The sequence below is a fragment of the Maniola hyperantus genome, chromosome 9, assembly GCF_902806685.2.
Source record: "Maniola hyperantus chromosome 9, iAphHyp1.2, whole genome shotgun sequence".
In the NCBI taxonomy this organism is placed as follows: Eukaryota; Metazoa; Arthropoda; class Insecta; order Lepidoptera; family Nymphalidae; genus Maniola; species Maniola hyperantus.
Window position 1 is genome coordinate 2,208,718 of NC_048544.1, and position 16,941 is coordinate 2,225,658.

Genomic DNA, 16,941 nt, shown 5'->3' on the forward strand with positions numbered 1-16,941 from the left:
ATCCTTTCTTAGCGGATGCCTACATCATAATAGCTATCTGCATGCCAAATTTCAGCCCGATCCGTCCAGTAGTTTGAGTTGAGCGTTGATAGATCAGTCAGTCAGTCAGTCACCTTTTCCTTTTATATATTTAGATATACCTACTAGCTATATTTTTCCAAGTACTTTAGGCTCTAAATTATATTTATAGGCAAAACTACTTAGTTTGATATAAAACTAATCAACCAGTTTAGTTTAGTTTAGAGATTGTGTACAACGGAATTAGCCACATTATTATAGTAAAATTTACAATTGAATTTGTAATGCATGCGTCTGTGTTAGTAGTTACTAAAATGTATATATAATTAATCTTAATGTAAGTGAACAGTATGTTCTTTTTGAGAATAAATTCTTTAAACCGAACCAAACCCAAGTCTGACATGCGCGTCCACGAGAAAATGCATATTTAGACAAAAATTTCTCGTGGAGTGTACGTTACGCCTCCAGATAAATCTGTATGGTACAATATGCATCATGCGATATGCGCACTCGCCCTCCCGCTACTACACATGCAGGCAAAGCAAGCAATACGGTTGATCGTATTCTATTCGAGTGGTAAGAACTGGACATAATATAATGATACAATTATAGTATATTTTAAGTAGATCATAAAATTAATTTTATTGTTCCATGAAGTTTATTACAAAATTGGTAGGTACCTAACTTATTTGACAAACATTAGTAAAAGATAGATTGGAGGAGTCGCTTCACAAATCCAATATTGAGTAGCAACCATAGGACATAACCTTTTATTGCAGTACTGACCACCCGGTCCAATAGCTCCATTCTGTAAGAACACCAAAATTAATTAATTACTACAGTAAAAACCGGCCAAGTGCGAGTCAGGCTCGCGCAACGAGAATTTCGTACTAGAGTCGTATTTTTTCGTCACTTTGCACGATAATTCAAAAAGTTAAAACTATGATGCATAAAAATAAATATAAATATGTTTTAGAATGCACAGGTGAAGACCTTTCATAAGATACCCCACTTGATATAGTTATCTTACTTCAAAAATTGAAAATAAAAATTATTAGTTCATGACCACAATTTAATTTTTTTTGTGTGATGTAACCACAAATTCACGGTTTTCAAATTTTTCCCCGAATGTCTGCTATAAGACCTACCTACCAAATTTCATGATTCTAGGTCAACGGGAAGTACCTACCCTGTAAGTTTGTTGACAGATCGACAGACAGACAACAAAGTGATCCTATAGGTACCTACTTAAATGCTTCCGTTTTACTTTTGAGGTACGGAACCCTAAAAATACCGGTTAAGTCAAGTGCGAGTCGGACTCAGACTCGTCTGTCAATGCGGCAGCGCACTGGCAGACAAACAGATGGCCAGAAGAACGGACAAATGGACGGACAGGCGGACAGCTTAGTAATAGGGTCCCGTTGGTACCCATCGGGTGTTGGAATCCTAGAAATTGACAAAATCCGGCCAAGTGAGAGTCAGGCTCGCGCAATGAGGGTTCCGTACTACAGTCGTATTTTTTCGACATTTTGCACGATAATTCAAAAACTATGATGCATAAAAATAAATAAAAATCTGTTTTAGAATGTACAGGTGCAGACCTTTCATATGATATCCCACTTGATATAGTCACTCACTTCGAAAGTTGTAAATACTAATTATTAGTTCATGACCACAATTTAATTTTTTTTGTGTGATCTAACCCTAAATTCACGGGTTTCAGATTTTTCCCCAAACGTCAGATATAAGATCTACCTACTTGATAAATTTCATGATTCTAGGTCAACGGGAAGTACCCTGTAGGTTTCTTGACAGACAGACGGACAGACAGACAGACAACAAAGTGATCCTATAAGGGTTCCGTTTTTCCTTTTGAGGTACGGAACCCTAAAAAACAGCCCAATCCGTCCAGTGGTTCGAGCTGTGCTACGTTAGTGTTATTATACGTGTATATTCTGTGGCTGTGCGTTGATAGATCAGTCAGTCAGTCAGGCAGCTTTTTATTTTATACATATACATACATAATACAGGGTGTAACGAGAACGCTAGCAAAAACTTAGCCTTATTGTTTACTACCTAAACACAATCGAATATCAATAACCATTTCCCTCATTTTGTAGTTTTAGTGATGTAGTATTTTTCAAACACGCAATGTATATCGTGCAAAACTCGGGTCAATGCTCCACTTACGACGCGACATTGACTCCAAGTAGCCTACCTACGCAATGTTTATTGACCTCTAGCGTCATTCAGTCAGATGTTTTGTTTGCAATATATCGCGAACTTTTCAAAATAAAGGATTTTATTTAAATTTTTTTCGCTTATTTTTTGTGGTATCATATCAATGATCATCAGTACTATCACCTGTCTTCGTTTTTGCTAGCGTTCTGGTTACACTCTGTATATAAGACAAATACAGAGTGTATATAAAAAACACACCTTCTAAAATGGGCCTTAGCTTTTGGAAGATCTTCCATTCTCTCGTTCAGTATATACACCTTTCCTCCAATACACGCATTCTTGAAGAACTCTTCAGGGTTTATCGTCTCCATCTCGTAATAGAAGTGATCGCGGTCTTCTTCTCTGATCTTCTCTCGCAGTTCTATGATGTTTTTGTTGGTGAATGTCCATTGCCGGGTCACGTAGTATTGCAATGCTAAGTTAGCTGAATAGATGCGACGTTGGAGTTTGACCAGCCTGTAAATTGCCCCGATAAAATTCCACAGTTCTCAGATTAGGAAGTACAAGATATAATTTAAAAAACCGGCCAAGTGCCTGGCGGGCCACGCGCAGTGTAGGGTTCCGTAAGACTCCATAACCAGTGAACCCTACTTAGCCATGATAGTTTTCCTTTAAAATTGATTATATATACCTACTACTGCTGTGAATTTTTTCACGTTCCTATATTATGTACTACCATTTGGCTGACAGAGGGGGGGACACACTTGACTCTAATAAAAATTAGCACTTTAAAACATCATATTGTTATTTTTAAAAGACCTATTCGTCGATACCCCACACTATGGGGTATATACTAAAAAAATCATCGCCACTTTACATGTAGGGGAGCTACCCTAAATAAAAATATTAATCACAATTTTATATCACCACTTTGTCGGCGTGACTAATATTTATACACCTATGCCAAATTACAGATTTCTAGCACTAATAGTCTCTAAGGTTAACCGAGGACGGATGGACGGACGGACAGACGGACGGACATGGCGAAACTATAAGGGTTCCTTGTTTACTACGGAACCCTACAAACAGACATTTTCAAAAACAACATTCATAGCTTCAATAGCTCAACGGTTAAGGGAGCGGACTGAAATCCGAAAGGTCGTTCAAATCCCCTCCCGTTGCACTATTGTCGTACCTACTCCTTGCCCAAGCTTAACGCTTAATTGGAGGGGAAAGGGGAATATGAATGATGACTATCACGATGAACTTGGCTAATATCCATACTAATATTATAAATGCGAAAGTGTGTCTGTCTGTCTGTCTGCTAGCTTTTCACGGCTCAACCGTTCAACCGATTTTAGCGAAATTTAGTACAGAGGTAGCTTGTAACCCGGGGAAGGACATAGGCTACTTTTTATCCCGGAAAAATTAAAAGTTCCCACAGGATTTTTAAAAACCTAAATCCACGCGTACGAAGTCGCGGGCATCAGCTAGTTTTTTTATAAAAAATATCTGTGCATCGTATTCCTTATTGCTAGGAATCTTGATCCATTTCCATTCAGGATTTTCTTCAAATCATCATCATCATCATGACCGGCACACTACAGAGCTCGGGTATCCTTTCATAGTGAGAGGCTTTTGGCCATAGTCTGTCATGCTTGCCAAGTGCGGATTGGCAGACTTCACACCTTTGAGAACATTATGGAGAACAGGCATGCTTGTTTCCTCGCGATGTTTTTCTTCACCGTTAAAGCAAGTGATATTTAATTACTTAAGTCGCAAATAACTCCGAGAAGTTAGAGGATCGAACCCCCGACCTCCGATTAAGAAGCCGACTTCCTAACCACTAGGCTATCACAGCGTTTTTTTTATTTTTTTATTTTAAAAGAATATTAGCCATATTAAATGACTAATATTCCCCTTTCCTCTCCAATTAAGCGTCAGGCTTGTGCTAGGAGTAGGTACGACAATAGTGCAACGGGCGGGATTTGAACCGTCGACCTTTCGGTTTTCAGTCCACTCCTTTACCGGTTGAGCCATTGAGGCTCGTTTATGATATTAGTATGGAAATAGGTATAGTATGGATTTACTTACATCGGCTTATTACCAGTTACCCTTAATACGAGATCCACCAAAATTGCTGGCAATAAATGAAAGAACAGCACCTGAAGATAATTTAATGTACATAAGATTAGCATCGCTGAACTATCCTCCTTTTTTTTAATGAAAATAGGTATTACAATAAAACTTAAAGCTAACCTATCTCAAATCATACTCACGTGGAATGGTGACAAGAATACTGGCTGCATTTCCGCGCTAGACAGCCAGGCTGATCCGTTGCGCAAAAAAATGAGCCAGCCCTTCTGTCACCAGATGAGGAGTAAGTAGAATTCTGCGACTTGAAAATGGTATAAAGATATTCGCGCGTATTTTTTTACGAGTGCGTGAGGCTCCATACAATTTCCATTTATGTCTGCTGATAAAAAAAACTGGCCAAGTGCGAATCAGACTCGCGCACTGAGGGTTCCGTAGTACAATCGTATTTTATCGACATTTTGCACGATAAATTAAAAACTACTTACTAGATTTCGTTCAAACCAATTTTCTTTCTCTTCTCACATCTTTGAGAACATAATGGAGAACTCTCAGGCATGCAGGTTTCCTCACGATGTTTTCCTTCACCGTTATTCGTTAAAGCACGTGATATTTAATTACTTTAACGCACATAACTCCGAAAAGTTAGAGGTGCGTGCCTGGAATCGAACCCCCGACCTCCAACTAGAAGGCGGACGTCCTAACCACTAGGCTATCACAGCAACGGTAAAATACCTACCTTAAAATAGTACAGTAGCCTGGAGGTCGTCACGGACCCTCCAGCATACCAGAGCATTCCCTCTAAAGGAATCTCGCGGACAATTTTCTTGCCGTAGGTAACTACTTCACCCATAGTCATGGTTTTCATGTGACTGGAGGAACAATTGTACACGTCTATGTCATCTGTTGGTTTTAACCTGGAACGCAAAGAGACAAAATTCAAAAAAAATTGACGACCTCCCTGGCGCAATGATGTACGCTTGTGGTCTTATAAATGGAAAATCCTGTAGGGCGATTGTCTTAAACCTGCATCAATCATTATTACAATCTCAATTGTTCTGATTGGCTGAATTTGTGCGATTCTTGTTGGAACAATGCATTGTGGCCAATAGTGAGCGAGCATTAACCAATCAGAGATGATTGCGATCGTGACATTGTAGCTGTCTAACAACCGCGGTAGGGCCACTGGTTTCACAGCCGGGATAATTTCAGAATTTATAAAAAAACTAGCTGATTCCCACGACTTCGTACACGTGGATTTAGGTTTTTAGAAATCCCGTGGGAATTCTTTGATTTTCTAGGATAAAGGTATTGAACTATGCCCATGCAAAATATCATGTCGATCCGTTGTTCTTTTGCGACGCGATTGAAGGACAAACCAACAAACAAACACGCTTTCGCATTTATAATATGGGTATTGATTTCAATTGTCTTAGGTCTGGTCTGGTGGGAGGATTCGGCTGTTGCTAATTACCATCAAAACAAAGCCAATCCACCAAGCGATTTGGAATTTCGACTCGATGCCGTTTAGAAATCAATAAGATGTAAGGTTTAATTAAAAAACTAATAGACGTTGGGGTCCCAAAATGCTAGAATGGCAACCTCGCACCGAAAGGCGCAGCGTTGGTCTCTCCTACTAGATGGGCAAATAACATCAAATGAGTCGATGGAGCCGCTGGATTCACGCGGCGCAAGACCGTGGCATGTGGTAGATAGACCCTATAAGAGACCTATGCCCAGTGGACATCTATCGGTCGAAGATTATGAAGATGCTTTTAAAAAACTGCCATACTCCTTCCAAGTTTGCAAGGTCACCATTCAAGCACCTTAGGACCCTTACGTACTGAAAACCAGCGCTGCAGCTTGCTGCAGCATGATGCTGAGTGGGAGACCTATATTTGGTCAAATGTGACACTTTATCTTCTCTATATAAAAATGAATCACTAAATGTGTTGGTCATCGTAAATCTCGAGAACAGCTGAACCGATTTCGCTAATTCTTTTTTATAATATTTCTTGAAGTACGAGGATGGTTCTTACGGAGAGAAAAATTTAAAAAATTTGAATCGACTGTTAGGCGGAACGAAGTTCGCCAGGGCAGCTAGTTTAGAATATTTTTTACCTATAAGTATAATTATTAGTATTACAATTATATGTAGTTAATTAAATTAGCTTTAAGGTTTATTGGAGTGTTCATTGTGATCAAATAAAAAGGTTTTCTTTCTTTCTTTTCTTTTTCTTTCTATTCTAGAGTTATCGAATTGCTTACTTTTGGGTGCCTCTCGCCCAAGCCCCCGCTATGAAGGACTTTATGCATACATCAACTGGTATATAATCTGCTTCTAAATCTGGATTGGTGTACATTGTCCGAAGAATTCCTAGAAATTAAAAATGTCCTAGTTTAGAAGACACTTCATACTTTTCCGCACAAATTACTTATTATATCTCTTCAAGACCAAAAAAATAATCGGCAGAACATTGAAAGCATCCGCTGAGAAAGGATTTTTGAAAATTCAACCTCCAAGGTGGTGAAATTAGGTTTTTAAATTTGTGTAGTCCACGCGGACAAAGTCGCTAGCATAAGCTAGTTTCATACAAATCGGTTAAACGGATGGGCCTTTTCCCGTGGGAACTCTTTGATTTTCCTGGATAAAAAGTAGCCGGTTTCGGGATATAACCTAACTTTGTACCAAATTTCATCCAAATCAGTTGAACTGTTGGGCTGTGAAAAGCTAGCAGACAGACAGACTGACACACCTTCGCATTTATAATATTAGTATGGAAGTTTGGATAAGGATGTATGGATATGGAAGTATGGATATGTCCAAGAAGAAAAGTTTTTGGGACGCCCTGTTACTCAAATTTGAGTAGGTATACTTGAGTATTCAGCCTTAAGACTTTCTCTAATTGAGTAATCGAGCCTCGAGGGTACTTGAAGTACTCAAGCTGGTATATTTACCTTTACCACTAGCAATCATCGTTCCAACTGGCCCATTTAGGTTTTCTATCCATCCCACTAATGGTTCAGTATGACTCGATATCACTGAAATTAAAAAATAATTTCTGCACTGTTCCTATCACGCGAAATTTGGAACGAATGTTCAACGTGTTCTCTCAAAATAATAACTTGATAAAATCCTACTCACAGCCGCACTCAAAGTCGCTTAATCAGATCTATATATCTTACATAAATCTGTCTCGTTTTAACTAAATCTTAAGTAACGATTAAGCGACTCTGAGTGCGGCTGTAAGTAAGTTCCTCTACTGGTTTGCTCGTCATTTTTACAGAATAACCAGCTGATGGCCGCGATTTTGTCCGCGTCGATTTAGGCTTTTAAAAATACCGTGAGAACTCTTTTCTCGCGATAAAATTGCGATTGTCTTTAACTAATACAATCGCACAAAACCACGTCACTCAATTGCAGCGAAGGACAAGACAAATCAACGAACACACTTTCGCATTTTTATAATAATATTATGGGTAGTGATTTAAAACTTTCAAAAAATAAACATTTTTGTTTTCAAAAATAAATAATACATATTGACATTTTTAAAGTGGTCAAGCAAAAAGTGGCACTATGTACTAAAAGTGGCACTATGACGTATTAAAAGTGGCACTTCTATATTATACTAAAAGTAGCAGTATGTACTAAAAGTGGCACTATGTACTAAAAGTGGCACTATGTACCAAAAGTGGCACTATGTAGGTACTAAAAGAAAAATTTCAGGTTGAAGAACTATGGCATTGGAAATAAAATGATTCCTATATCTTGCCAAACAGCCTGACCAACGATTTTTGCAATTAAAGTGTATGCAATATAATATTTAGAAAATGTAAGCAACTTTCGGCTTAGCTGACCCATGCATAACCCGGAAATCCCGGGCCGGGATAAACACTAGCAAGAAGAAGAACGATGAATTTGTTGTGGGCTATTCTCAGACCTGGGCGCGTTTGGAACCCTCGTAGCTTTAGTTTTTAAGTTCGCGTAAAAATTATCACCACTATATTATCATATTACAAATGCAACAACCGACTTTCAAAAAGTGTAATTTATTACCTATTTTGAATAAACCATTTGATTTGAATGTCGTTTACCTACCGGGATGACCGTTAGCAAAAAAAAACCGGCCAAGTGCGAGTCAGGCTCGCGCAATGAGGGTTCCGTACTACAGTCGTATTTTTTCGACATTTTGCACGATAATTCAAAAACTATGATGCATAAAAATAAATAAAAATCTGTTTTAGAATGTACAAGTGAAGACCTTTCATATGATACCCCACTTGATATAGTCACTCACTTCGAAAGTTGAAAATACTAATTATTAGCGCATGACCACAATTTAATTTTTTGTTGTGTGATCTAACCCTAAATTCACAATTTTCAGATTTTTCCCCAAATGTCAGCTATAAGATCTACCTACCTGCCAAATTTCATGATTCTAGATCAACGGGAAGTACCCTGTAGGTTTCTTGACAGACAAACGGACAGACAGACAGACAGACAGACAACAAAGTGATCCTACAAGGGTTCCGTTTTTCCTTTTGAGGTACGGAACCCTAAAAAAGAATGAATTACCGATAGACGGCCTCATGATGACGATAGGCAGTTTGCCCTTCTGCTCAGCCATTACGTGTTCCGCCAACTGTTTGGTAAATACATAGGTATTTGGAAGCTCGCCTAAATACCTGAAAAAGATTCTCGTACAATAAATGAGGAAAAACAAATAAATTTATTTTAATGAAGACCAATAAACACTAAATACATAAAACTAAACACTAAATAAAGAATAACAGACTCTAAATAGCTTCTACTAACTACAAAAAAAACTGGCTAAGTGCGAGTCAGGCTCGCGCACCGACTGTTTCGTACTACAATCGTATTTTTTCGACATTTTGCACGGTAAACCAAAAACTATGATGCATAAAAATAAATAAAAATCTGTTTTAGAATGCACAAGTGAAGCCCTTTCATATGATACCCCACTTGATATAGCTATCTTACTTAGAAAATTGAAAACACTAATTTATTAGTTCATGACCACAATTTTTTTTTCTGTGATGTAACCACAAATTCACGGTTTTCTGATTTTTCCCCTTATGTCTGCTATAAGATTTACTTACCTGCCAAATTTCATGATTCTAGGTCAACGGGAAGTACCTACCCTGTAGGTTTCTTGACAGACAGACAACAAAGTGATCCCATAAGGGTTCCGTTTTTCCTTTTGAGGTACAGAACCCTAAAAATTTGCTTGACTTAGATTTTACTGCTTTAATTGTAAGTACATAAAAAAAGAGAAGTTATGCAAATAACTATGGCAAGATTAGCGAGATGTACATTATGCTCATCTTCTATTCCAGCTTATCGAATATACTAACTTAGGAGTGAGAGCATTCAGCGTGTGATCGTCGATTTTCTCGCATATGTCCAGGGTGTCTCTCCAGTCCGCAAAAGCCGGGTAGATAACCTCTTCGATACATTGTCTGTTCGTGTTGGCGTAGGACGTCGAGACATGGACCAGCACCTGAAATTCAAAGAAAAGTTAATAGAAAATTTTACTGACCATAATTTCTCTTGTAAGGACTTCCACACGCTACGATCTTGCGCCACCGGAATCAAGTATCTCTCTGAGACTCGTTAAAAATACCTACTAACTTATGCTCGCGACTTCGACCGCGTGGACTACACAAATTTCAAACCTCTATTTTACCCCCTTAGGGGTTGAATTTTCAAAAATCCTTTCTTAGCGGATGCCTACGTCATAATAGTACGTGCTGCATGAAAAATTTCAGCCCTGCTGGGTTCCCTTTGATGATATGACGTAGTAGCTATGAATCAATCAATCAATCAATCAGCCTGTTTGCTTCTACTGCTGGACATAGGCCTTCTCAAGAGCGCACGCACGATCCTCTGCCTTCCTCATCCACCCACTTCCCGCTATCTTCTTAAGGTCGTCAGTCCAGCGGGTTGGAGGTCGTCCCACACTGCGCTTGCCGATACACGGTCTCCACTCCAGAACACGTCTGCCCCAGTGGCCATCGGTTCTGCGGCAGACGTGGCCTGCCCACTGCCACTTCAGCTGGCTAATTCGTTGAGATATGTCAGTCACTTTGGTTCTCCGACGGATTTCCTCGTTACGGATTTTGTCCCTCAGAGAGACACCCAACATAGCCCTAACGTAGTAGCTATACAAACCTCCAAATGTCGGACTTCCTTAGCGAGTTCCACCATCTCCCTTGTACCTCGAAGATTTAGCCTGGCCGCAGATTTTAACGAATCATCAAATCTAAAATAAAAACATTTGTTTTTTTATCAATTTTCCCCCATAACATCAGGATAGAAAGTCCTGCGCTTACAAGGGAGCCCGACTCCAAATGAAATGGGACAAGGGTAAAATAAAGAAAAAGCTTTTACATTTCCCTCCTTTCATTGTGAAACAAGATGATGCCCGCGAATGTGTCGTCTTGATTTAAATCTTCAAAAATTCCGTGGAAACTTCGATTTTTTGGGATAAAAAGAAGCTTGTGTTCGTCTTCGGTATGCAAGTTATTTCTGTACCAAATTTTATCAAAATCGTCTTAAGGGGTGGACAATGAAAAGGTAACAAGAAGATACAATTTAGCATAATTTTTTCATTTTATTTTACAAGGGGAACTTACAGCTATTGGATAATGATTATGAGTATCAATCAGTACCGTTATTATAAATGCGAAAGTGTGTTTGTTTGTTGGTTTATTGGTTTGTTGGTTTGTCCTTTAATCACGTCACAACGGTGCAGCGGATTGACATGATTTTTTGCATGGGTATAGATAAAGACCTGGAGAGTGGCATAAGCTACTTTTTATCCCGGAAAATCGGAGAGTTTCCCACGGGATTTTTAAAAACCTAACTCCACGCGGACGAAGTCGTGGGCGTCAGCTAGTAAGTAATAATTTAAGTTTTCACCTTACGCTGGCTGCAACATGAAAAATTATATTTGTTCTATTTACAATCAGAGTCTGGTCTTCTGCACAAATTCCTGAAATAACAAGAAAACACTTCATTATAAAGAATTTTCAGAGGCGGATTAAATGTCGAGAGCGCCCTTGGCAAGCACCTCATAGGCGCCCGTCTAGCAGCCATATTAAAAAAAATACTAACTAATTTCAAAAGAACGAGGAATCGTCTCATTTCATAGCTTGTTGGTGATTATACTATTTATGCGAGCGAGTGTAGAAGATCACGTGATGACACTTTGCTATAAGAGGCAGTTTCAGTCACTCCAAGATAATATTATCGCGCGCGCCCCTTCGTAACTTCGCGCCCCTAGGCACGTGCCTAGTTTGCCTTAGGGATAATCTGCCTCTGACCATGTGTTATTTGACATGATCGGCTGTGATAGCCTAGTGGTTAGGACTTGGACGTCCGCCTTTGGAGTTATGTGCGTGTTAAGTAATTAATATCACTTGCTTTAACGGTGACGGAAAACATCGTGAGGTTTCATCCTGCATGCCTGAAAGTTCTCCATAATGTTCTCAAAGATGTGTGAAGTCTACCAATCCGCACATGGCCAGCGTGGTAGACTATGGCCAAAACCTCTTACTCTGAGACGAGACCCGCGCTCTGTAGTGAGCTGGCAATGGGTTGATCATGATGATGATGATGTGTTGTTTAATTGAAATGCAATTCATTCATCCATCAAAGAATGCTTTTGTCTGGTTATGCTTTACCTGTACATTCTAAAACAGATTTTTTATTTATTTTTATGGATTATACGGAACCCTCGATGCGCGAGTCTGACTCGCACTTGGCCGGTTTTTTCACATACCTAATCCGATTTCACTGCAGTCTCCAGCAATGAAGAAAACCTTCTTCTGAAAAATATCTGGTTTCTCCTTTCGCAGTCGATCAAAACACTGAAAAATTCACAAAATGTATTTTAATAAGTAGGTAGTGTTCGGCATTTGCGGATGCTGATGCGAATATCCGTAACGCCCCTATTGGGTACCATTGCACACTTTTTAGTTTTTGATTGATCAATTAGTGAACGAAGATATCAATTACTAGCAAAAACGCGCGACTTTGCAGGTCGATACTTGTTGCAAATATAAATTAAATAAATAAATAAAATAAAATCTTTAATATCTTTACAAACATGTAGTTTAACAAGCTTTAGTGTAAGGCCCTGCCTCCTGAGGTAGTGTAAACTGTGTTTCAGGAGGCAGTGTCTTCCCATAATCATAATATTATTTATATTAAACATTGACAACTACTTAAAAATTAAAAACAACTAAGTAGGTACTTATAATTGCTAATAATATTTTTTTTATTTTAAATATCGTAACTAAGAACATGTTTTTTTTGTGTGTGCAGTGTGTGTGCGTGTGTGTGAGTGAGTGTGTGAGTGTGAGTGTGTGTGTGTGTGTGTGTACGTGCGTGCGCGTGAAACGATTTTTAATTAATTATTATTTATATAGATTGAATACTAAATTAAATAGGTACCTAGGTAAAAAGTCAAGAATAGTCGAGAAAATTTTCTTTAAAGGGATGAGAATGGAATGGAATTGAATGAAATGGAATTCAAATGAAAATATGAATCCGCATTTGTAAAAGCTCCGCATTAATTGATGCGGATGCGGATTTGAAGGTTTGAATTACTGCGAATGTTCCGCATTTGCTGCGGATGCGGATATCCGTAACACACCAAATACGAAACCCTAAAAATATACATGCCTTAGAAGAATACAAAGCTGCCAATCTCTCCTCAGCTTTCACGCCCTTCTTATTTCTCAACAGCAAATAAATTCTGTCCAATTCTGAGCAGGAGTATAGCAGTTTCTCAACTAAAACTTTTCCCATGAAACCTGTAAATAAAAATACTATTTTCACTTCTCATGCTCGCAAAGTTCTAGACTAAACAAGTAGTTAGGTATCTACTATCTATCTAATCTATGGAACTAAAACTGCTTTTCGAGGCTTCGGCCGTGGCTAGTTACCACCCTACGGAAAAGCCGTGCCGCCAAGCGATTTAGCGTTCCAGAACGATACCTACCGTGTAGAAACCAAAGGTTTAATAAAAACTGCCGTACTCCTTCCAGGTTAGCCCGCTTCCATCTTAGACTGCATCATCACTTACCACCAGTTGAGATTTCAGTCAAGGGCTAGCTTGTATCTATCCAATCCAATCCAATCAATCAGCCTGTTTGCGTCCACTGCTGGACATAGGCCTTTCCAAGAGCGCGCCACCAAACACGGTCCTCCGCCTTCCTCATCCATCCACTCCCCACCACCTTCTTCAGGTCATCGGTCCAGGCTCCAGCTTGTATCTGAATTTAAAAAAATACATACCTGTACCACCAGTTATGAAGATGGTCTTCCCCTTATAATACTCGTAGATGGTCGGCACATTGTTCAGGTCTCGGTCCTTCAAGAAATCCATTTCGGCGTATCATTAACTAAAACAAAATATTGTGGATAGGAGTTAAAAATCAACAGGAGAAAGCTCAATGACATCATCATCATCATCATCAACCGATAGACGCCCACTGCTGGACATAGGTCTCTTGTAGGGACTTCCACACGCCACGGTCTTGCGCCACCTGAATCACGCGGCTCCCTGCGGCTCGTCTGATGTCATCCGTCCACCTATCTTCCAATACTGCGCCTTCCGGTGCGAGGTCGCAATTCCAGCACCTTGGGACCCCAACGTCCATCGGTTTTACGAACTATGTGCCCTGCCCATTGCCACTTCAGCTTTGCAACCCATTGAGCTATGTCGGTTACTCTAGTTCTCTTACAGACAGACAGACGGACAGTTGCGACTTAGTAATTATAGTCCCGTTGGTACCCTTCGGGTACGGAACCCTATAAGTGAACAAGCCAAATGACAAAATAGAACAATGATTTGCAAGTTAAGTAAAAAGCGCAACCTAAGCATTCATTATTATAATACGATACGATTGCACAAGAATGCTTACTAATTTTATTAATGCCCTGATTTACTTATAATATAGAGCTAGAGATCTACGAATGTGACCCAATCTAAATATATAAAAGAGCAACCGCCGAGTTTCTTGCTGGTTCTTCTCGGTAGGAACGGCATTCTGAACCAGTGGTAAATTAAAACTACCTGACTATTCATAAGCACTTGTAAACAGTTTACATGAATAAAAAACATTCTATTCTATTCTATAAAAGTAAAAGGTGACTGACTGAGTGACTGATCTATCAACGCACAGCTCAAACTACTGGGCGTATCGGGCTGAAATTTGGCATGCAAATAGCTGTTATGACGTAGGCATCCGCTAAGAAAGGATTTTGGAAAATTCAATCCCCCAAGGGGCTAAAAGGGGGGGTTTGAAGTTTGTGTAGTCCACGCGGACGAAGTCGCGAGCATAAGCTAGTTGAGCTATATTCAAGTCTTCGCCGTCTATTCAAGTCTATGATTTGTATAGTAATTAGATAAGGCTGCTTTAAGTTTTATTGTAATATTTTCATCTAAATATATAAAAGTAAAAGGGGACTGACTGACTGACTGACTGATCTATCAACGCACAGCTCAAACTACTGGACGTATCGGGCTGAAATTTGGCATGCAAATAGCTGTTATGACGTAGGCATCCGCTAAGAAAGGATTTTGGAAAATTCAATCCCCCAAGGGGCTAAAAGGGGGGGTTTGAAGTTTGTGTAGTCCACGCGGACGAAGTCGCGAGCATAAGCTAGTTGAGCTATATTCAAGTCTTCGCCGTCTATTCAAGTCTATGATTTGTATAGTAATTAGATAAGGCTGCTTTAAGTTTTATTGTAATATTTTCATCTAAATATATAAAAGTAAAAGGGGACTGACTGACTGACTGACTGATCTATCAACGCACAGCTCAAACTACTGGACGTATCGGGCTGAAATTTGGCATGCAGATAGCTGTTATGACGTAGGAATCCGTTAAGAAAGGATTTTGGAAAATTCAACCCCCAAGGGGCTAAAAGGGGGGGTTTGAAGTTTGGGTAGTCCACGCGGACGAAGTCGCGAGCATAAGCTAGTTGAGCTATATTCAAGTCTTCGCCGTCTATTCAAGTCTATGATTTGTATAGTAATTAGATAAGGCTAGCTTTAAGTTTTATTGTATTATTTTCATCTAAATATATAAAAGTAAAAGGGGACTGACTGACTGACTGACTGATCTATCAACGCACAGCTCAAACTACTGGACGTATCGGGCTGAAATTTGGCATGCAGATAGCTGTTATGACGTAGGCATCCGTTAAGAAAGGATTTTGGAAAATTCAACCCCCAAGGGGCTAAAAGGGGGGGTTTGAAGTTTGTGTAGTCCACGCGGACGAAGTCGCGAGCATAAGCTAGTTGAGCTATATTCAAGTCTTCGCCGTCTATTCAAGTCTATGATTTGTATAGTAATTAGATAAGGCTAGCTTTAAGTTTTATTGTAATATTTTCATTAAAATTTTTTTTTTTTTTAAATATGATGAGTCTTCGGCGTAAAACAATACGTCGCTAATTTTTAACACCACGTAGACGTGTCGTTTCTGCGAATCATTTCAATCTCATTTCTAATTCGAACCGCTAAGATTTGGAACACCCTTCCAGCATCAGTTTTCCCCTCCAATTATAATATAGGTACCTTCAAGTCAAGAGTGAATAGGCATCTTCTAAGCAAGCGCGCTCCATCTTAGGCTGCAACATCACTTGCCACCAGGTCTTGTAGCCAAACTCTGGTCTATAATATTTATTTAAAAATCCGAAAAAAGAGCACGTTCAATAGAAACTCTTCAAGGCATAAAAAGTAACAGCACGGTATCCATAAGTGATGGGAAAGAAATTCAATACAAACTTCCATGAGAATCAGTAGGTACCCATATTATAAATGCGAAAGTGTGTTTGTTTGTTGGGTTGTTGGTTTGGTTTGTCACGTCAACCACGTTCAATCACGTTGCAACGGAGCAACCGATTGGCATGATTTTTTGCATGGGTATAGTTAAAGACCTGGAAAGTGACATAGGCTACTTTTATCCCGGAAAATCAAAGAGTTCCAACGGGATTTTTAAAAACCTAAATACAAGCGTACGAAGTCGCGGGCATCAGCTAGTGAGTTCAATAAAAGTAGATAAAAAATCTCTTAGAATGAAAAATCTCGATTTTTTAAATTGATACAAGTTTTCCTTTGACTGAAATCTCACCTGGTGGTAAGTGATGGTGTAGTCTATGTAAGTCTATTTATCATGCCTATTAGATTTTTAATTTGCATCAAAAATAAGTGAGAGTGAAGCTAAATTTAATTAAACTCCGTAAATACTTACCTCAAATAAAAATCCGTTAGTAAACAAAACAGTAGGTATGGTCCCAGAGCTAATTGACTCGAATAATTGAAACTATTCTATCGATAGGACCTGACTCCGTAAGGTCAGGAGTCACACTTAACAATGCCATTCTTGATGGTCGATACAATGACGTGGTTAGAATAGGCATTTTATACCCTACGATATTACGGCATTGGTGATCATCGATTTTTTATAATTTTATATGATAGTGTTTTACCTACACTTCAAGGAAATTACAAAATAATTTTAAATACATATCAAAAATTGCGTAACCGGCAGGAATCGAACCTGCATCTTCTGGGTTCGCGTCCGATGCCTTGACCACTCGGCCACGGTTT

General features: G+C 39.1%; 1 protein-coding gene across 1 annotated transcript; it reads right to left on the reverse strand.

Annotated features, from left to right (window-relative positions):
- Nucleotides 1-630: 630 nt before the first annotated feature.
- On the reverse strand, nucleotides 631-16,722 carry LOC117985110 (fatty acyl-CoA reductase 1-like). The gene is made up of 14 exons (XM_034971795.2): nucleotides 16,583-16,722; nucleotides 13,619-13,725; nucleotides 13,004-13,134; nucleotides 12,099-12,186; nucleotides 11,237-11,309; nucleotides 10,487-10,577; nucleotides 9,670-9,815; nucleotides 8,870-8,979; nucleotides 7,252-7,335; nucleotides 6,562-6,670; nucleotides 5,033-5,210; nucleotides 4,294-4,364; nucleotides 2,458-2,715; nucleotides 631-826 (listed from the first exon to the last, which is right to left on the reverse strand). Exons 2-14 carry the CDS (start codon nucleotides 13,707-13,709, stop codon nucleotides 718-720), a joined length of 1,539 nt encoding a protein of 512 aa, XP_034827686.1. The 5' UTR covers nucleotides 13,710-13,725; nucleotides 16,583-16,722; the 3' UTR covers nucleotides 631-717.
- Between the last annotated feature and the right edge of the window lie 219 nt (nucleotides 16,723-16,941).

Bases quoted from the DNA above. Each gene is read 5' to 3' on its own strand.
- LOC117985110 (XM_034971795.2), bottom strand. From the start codon at position 13,709: ATGGATTTCTTGAAGGACCGAGACCTGAACAATGTGCCGACCATCTAC. The intron at 12,187-13,003 runs GCATGTATATTT...TGAATTTTTCAG, and splicing joins CAGCTTTGTATTCTTCTAAG to TGTTTTGATCGACTGCGAAA. The intron at 4,365-5,032 runs GTAGGTATTTTA...AATTATCTTCAG, and splicing joins GGCTACTGTACTATTTTAAG to GTGCTGTTCTTTCATTTATT.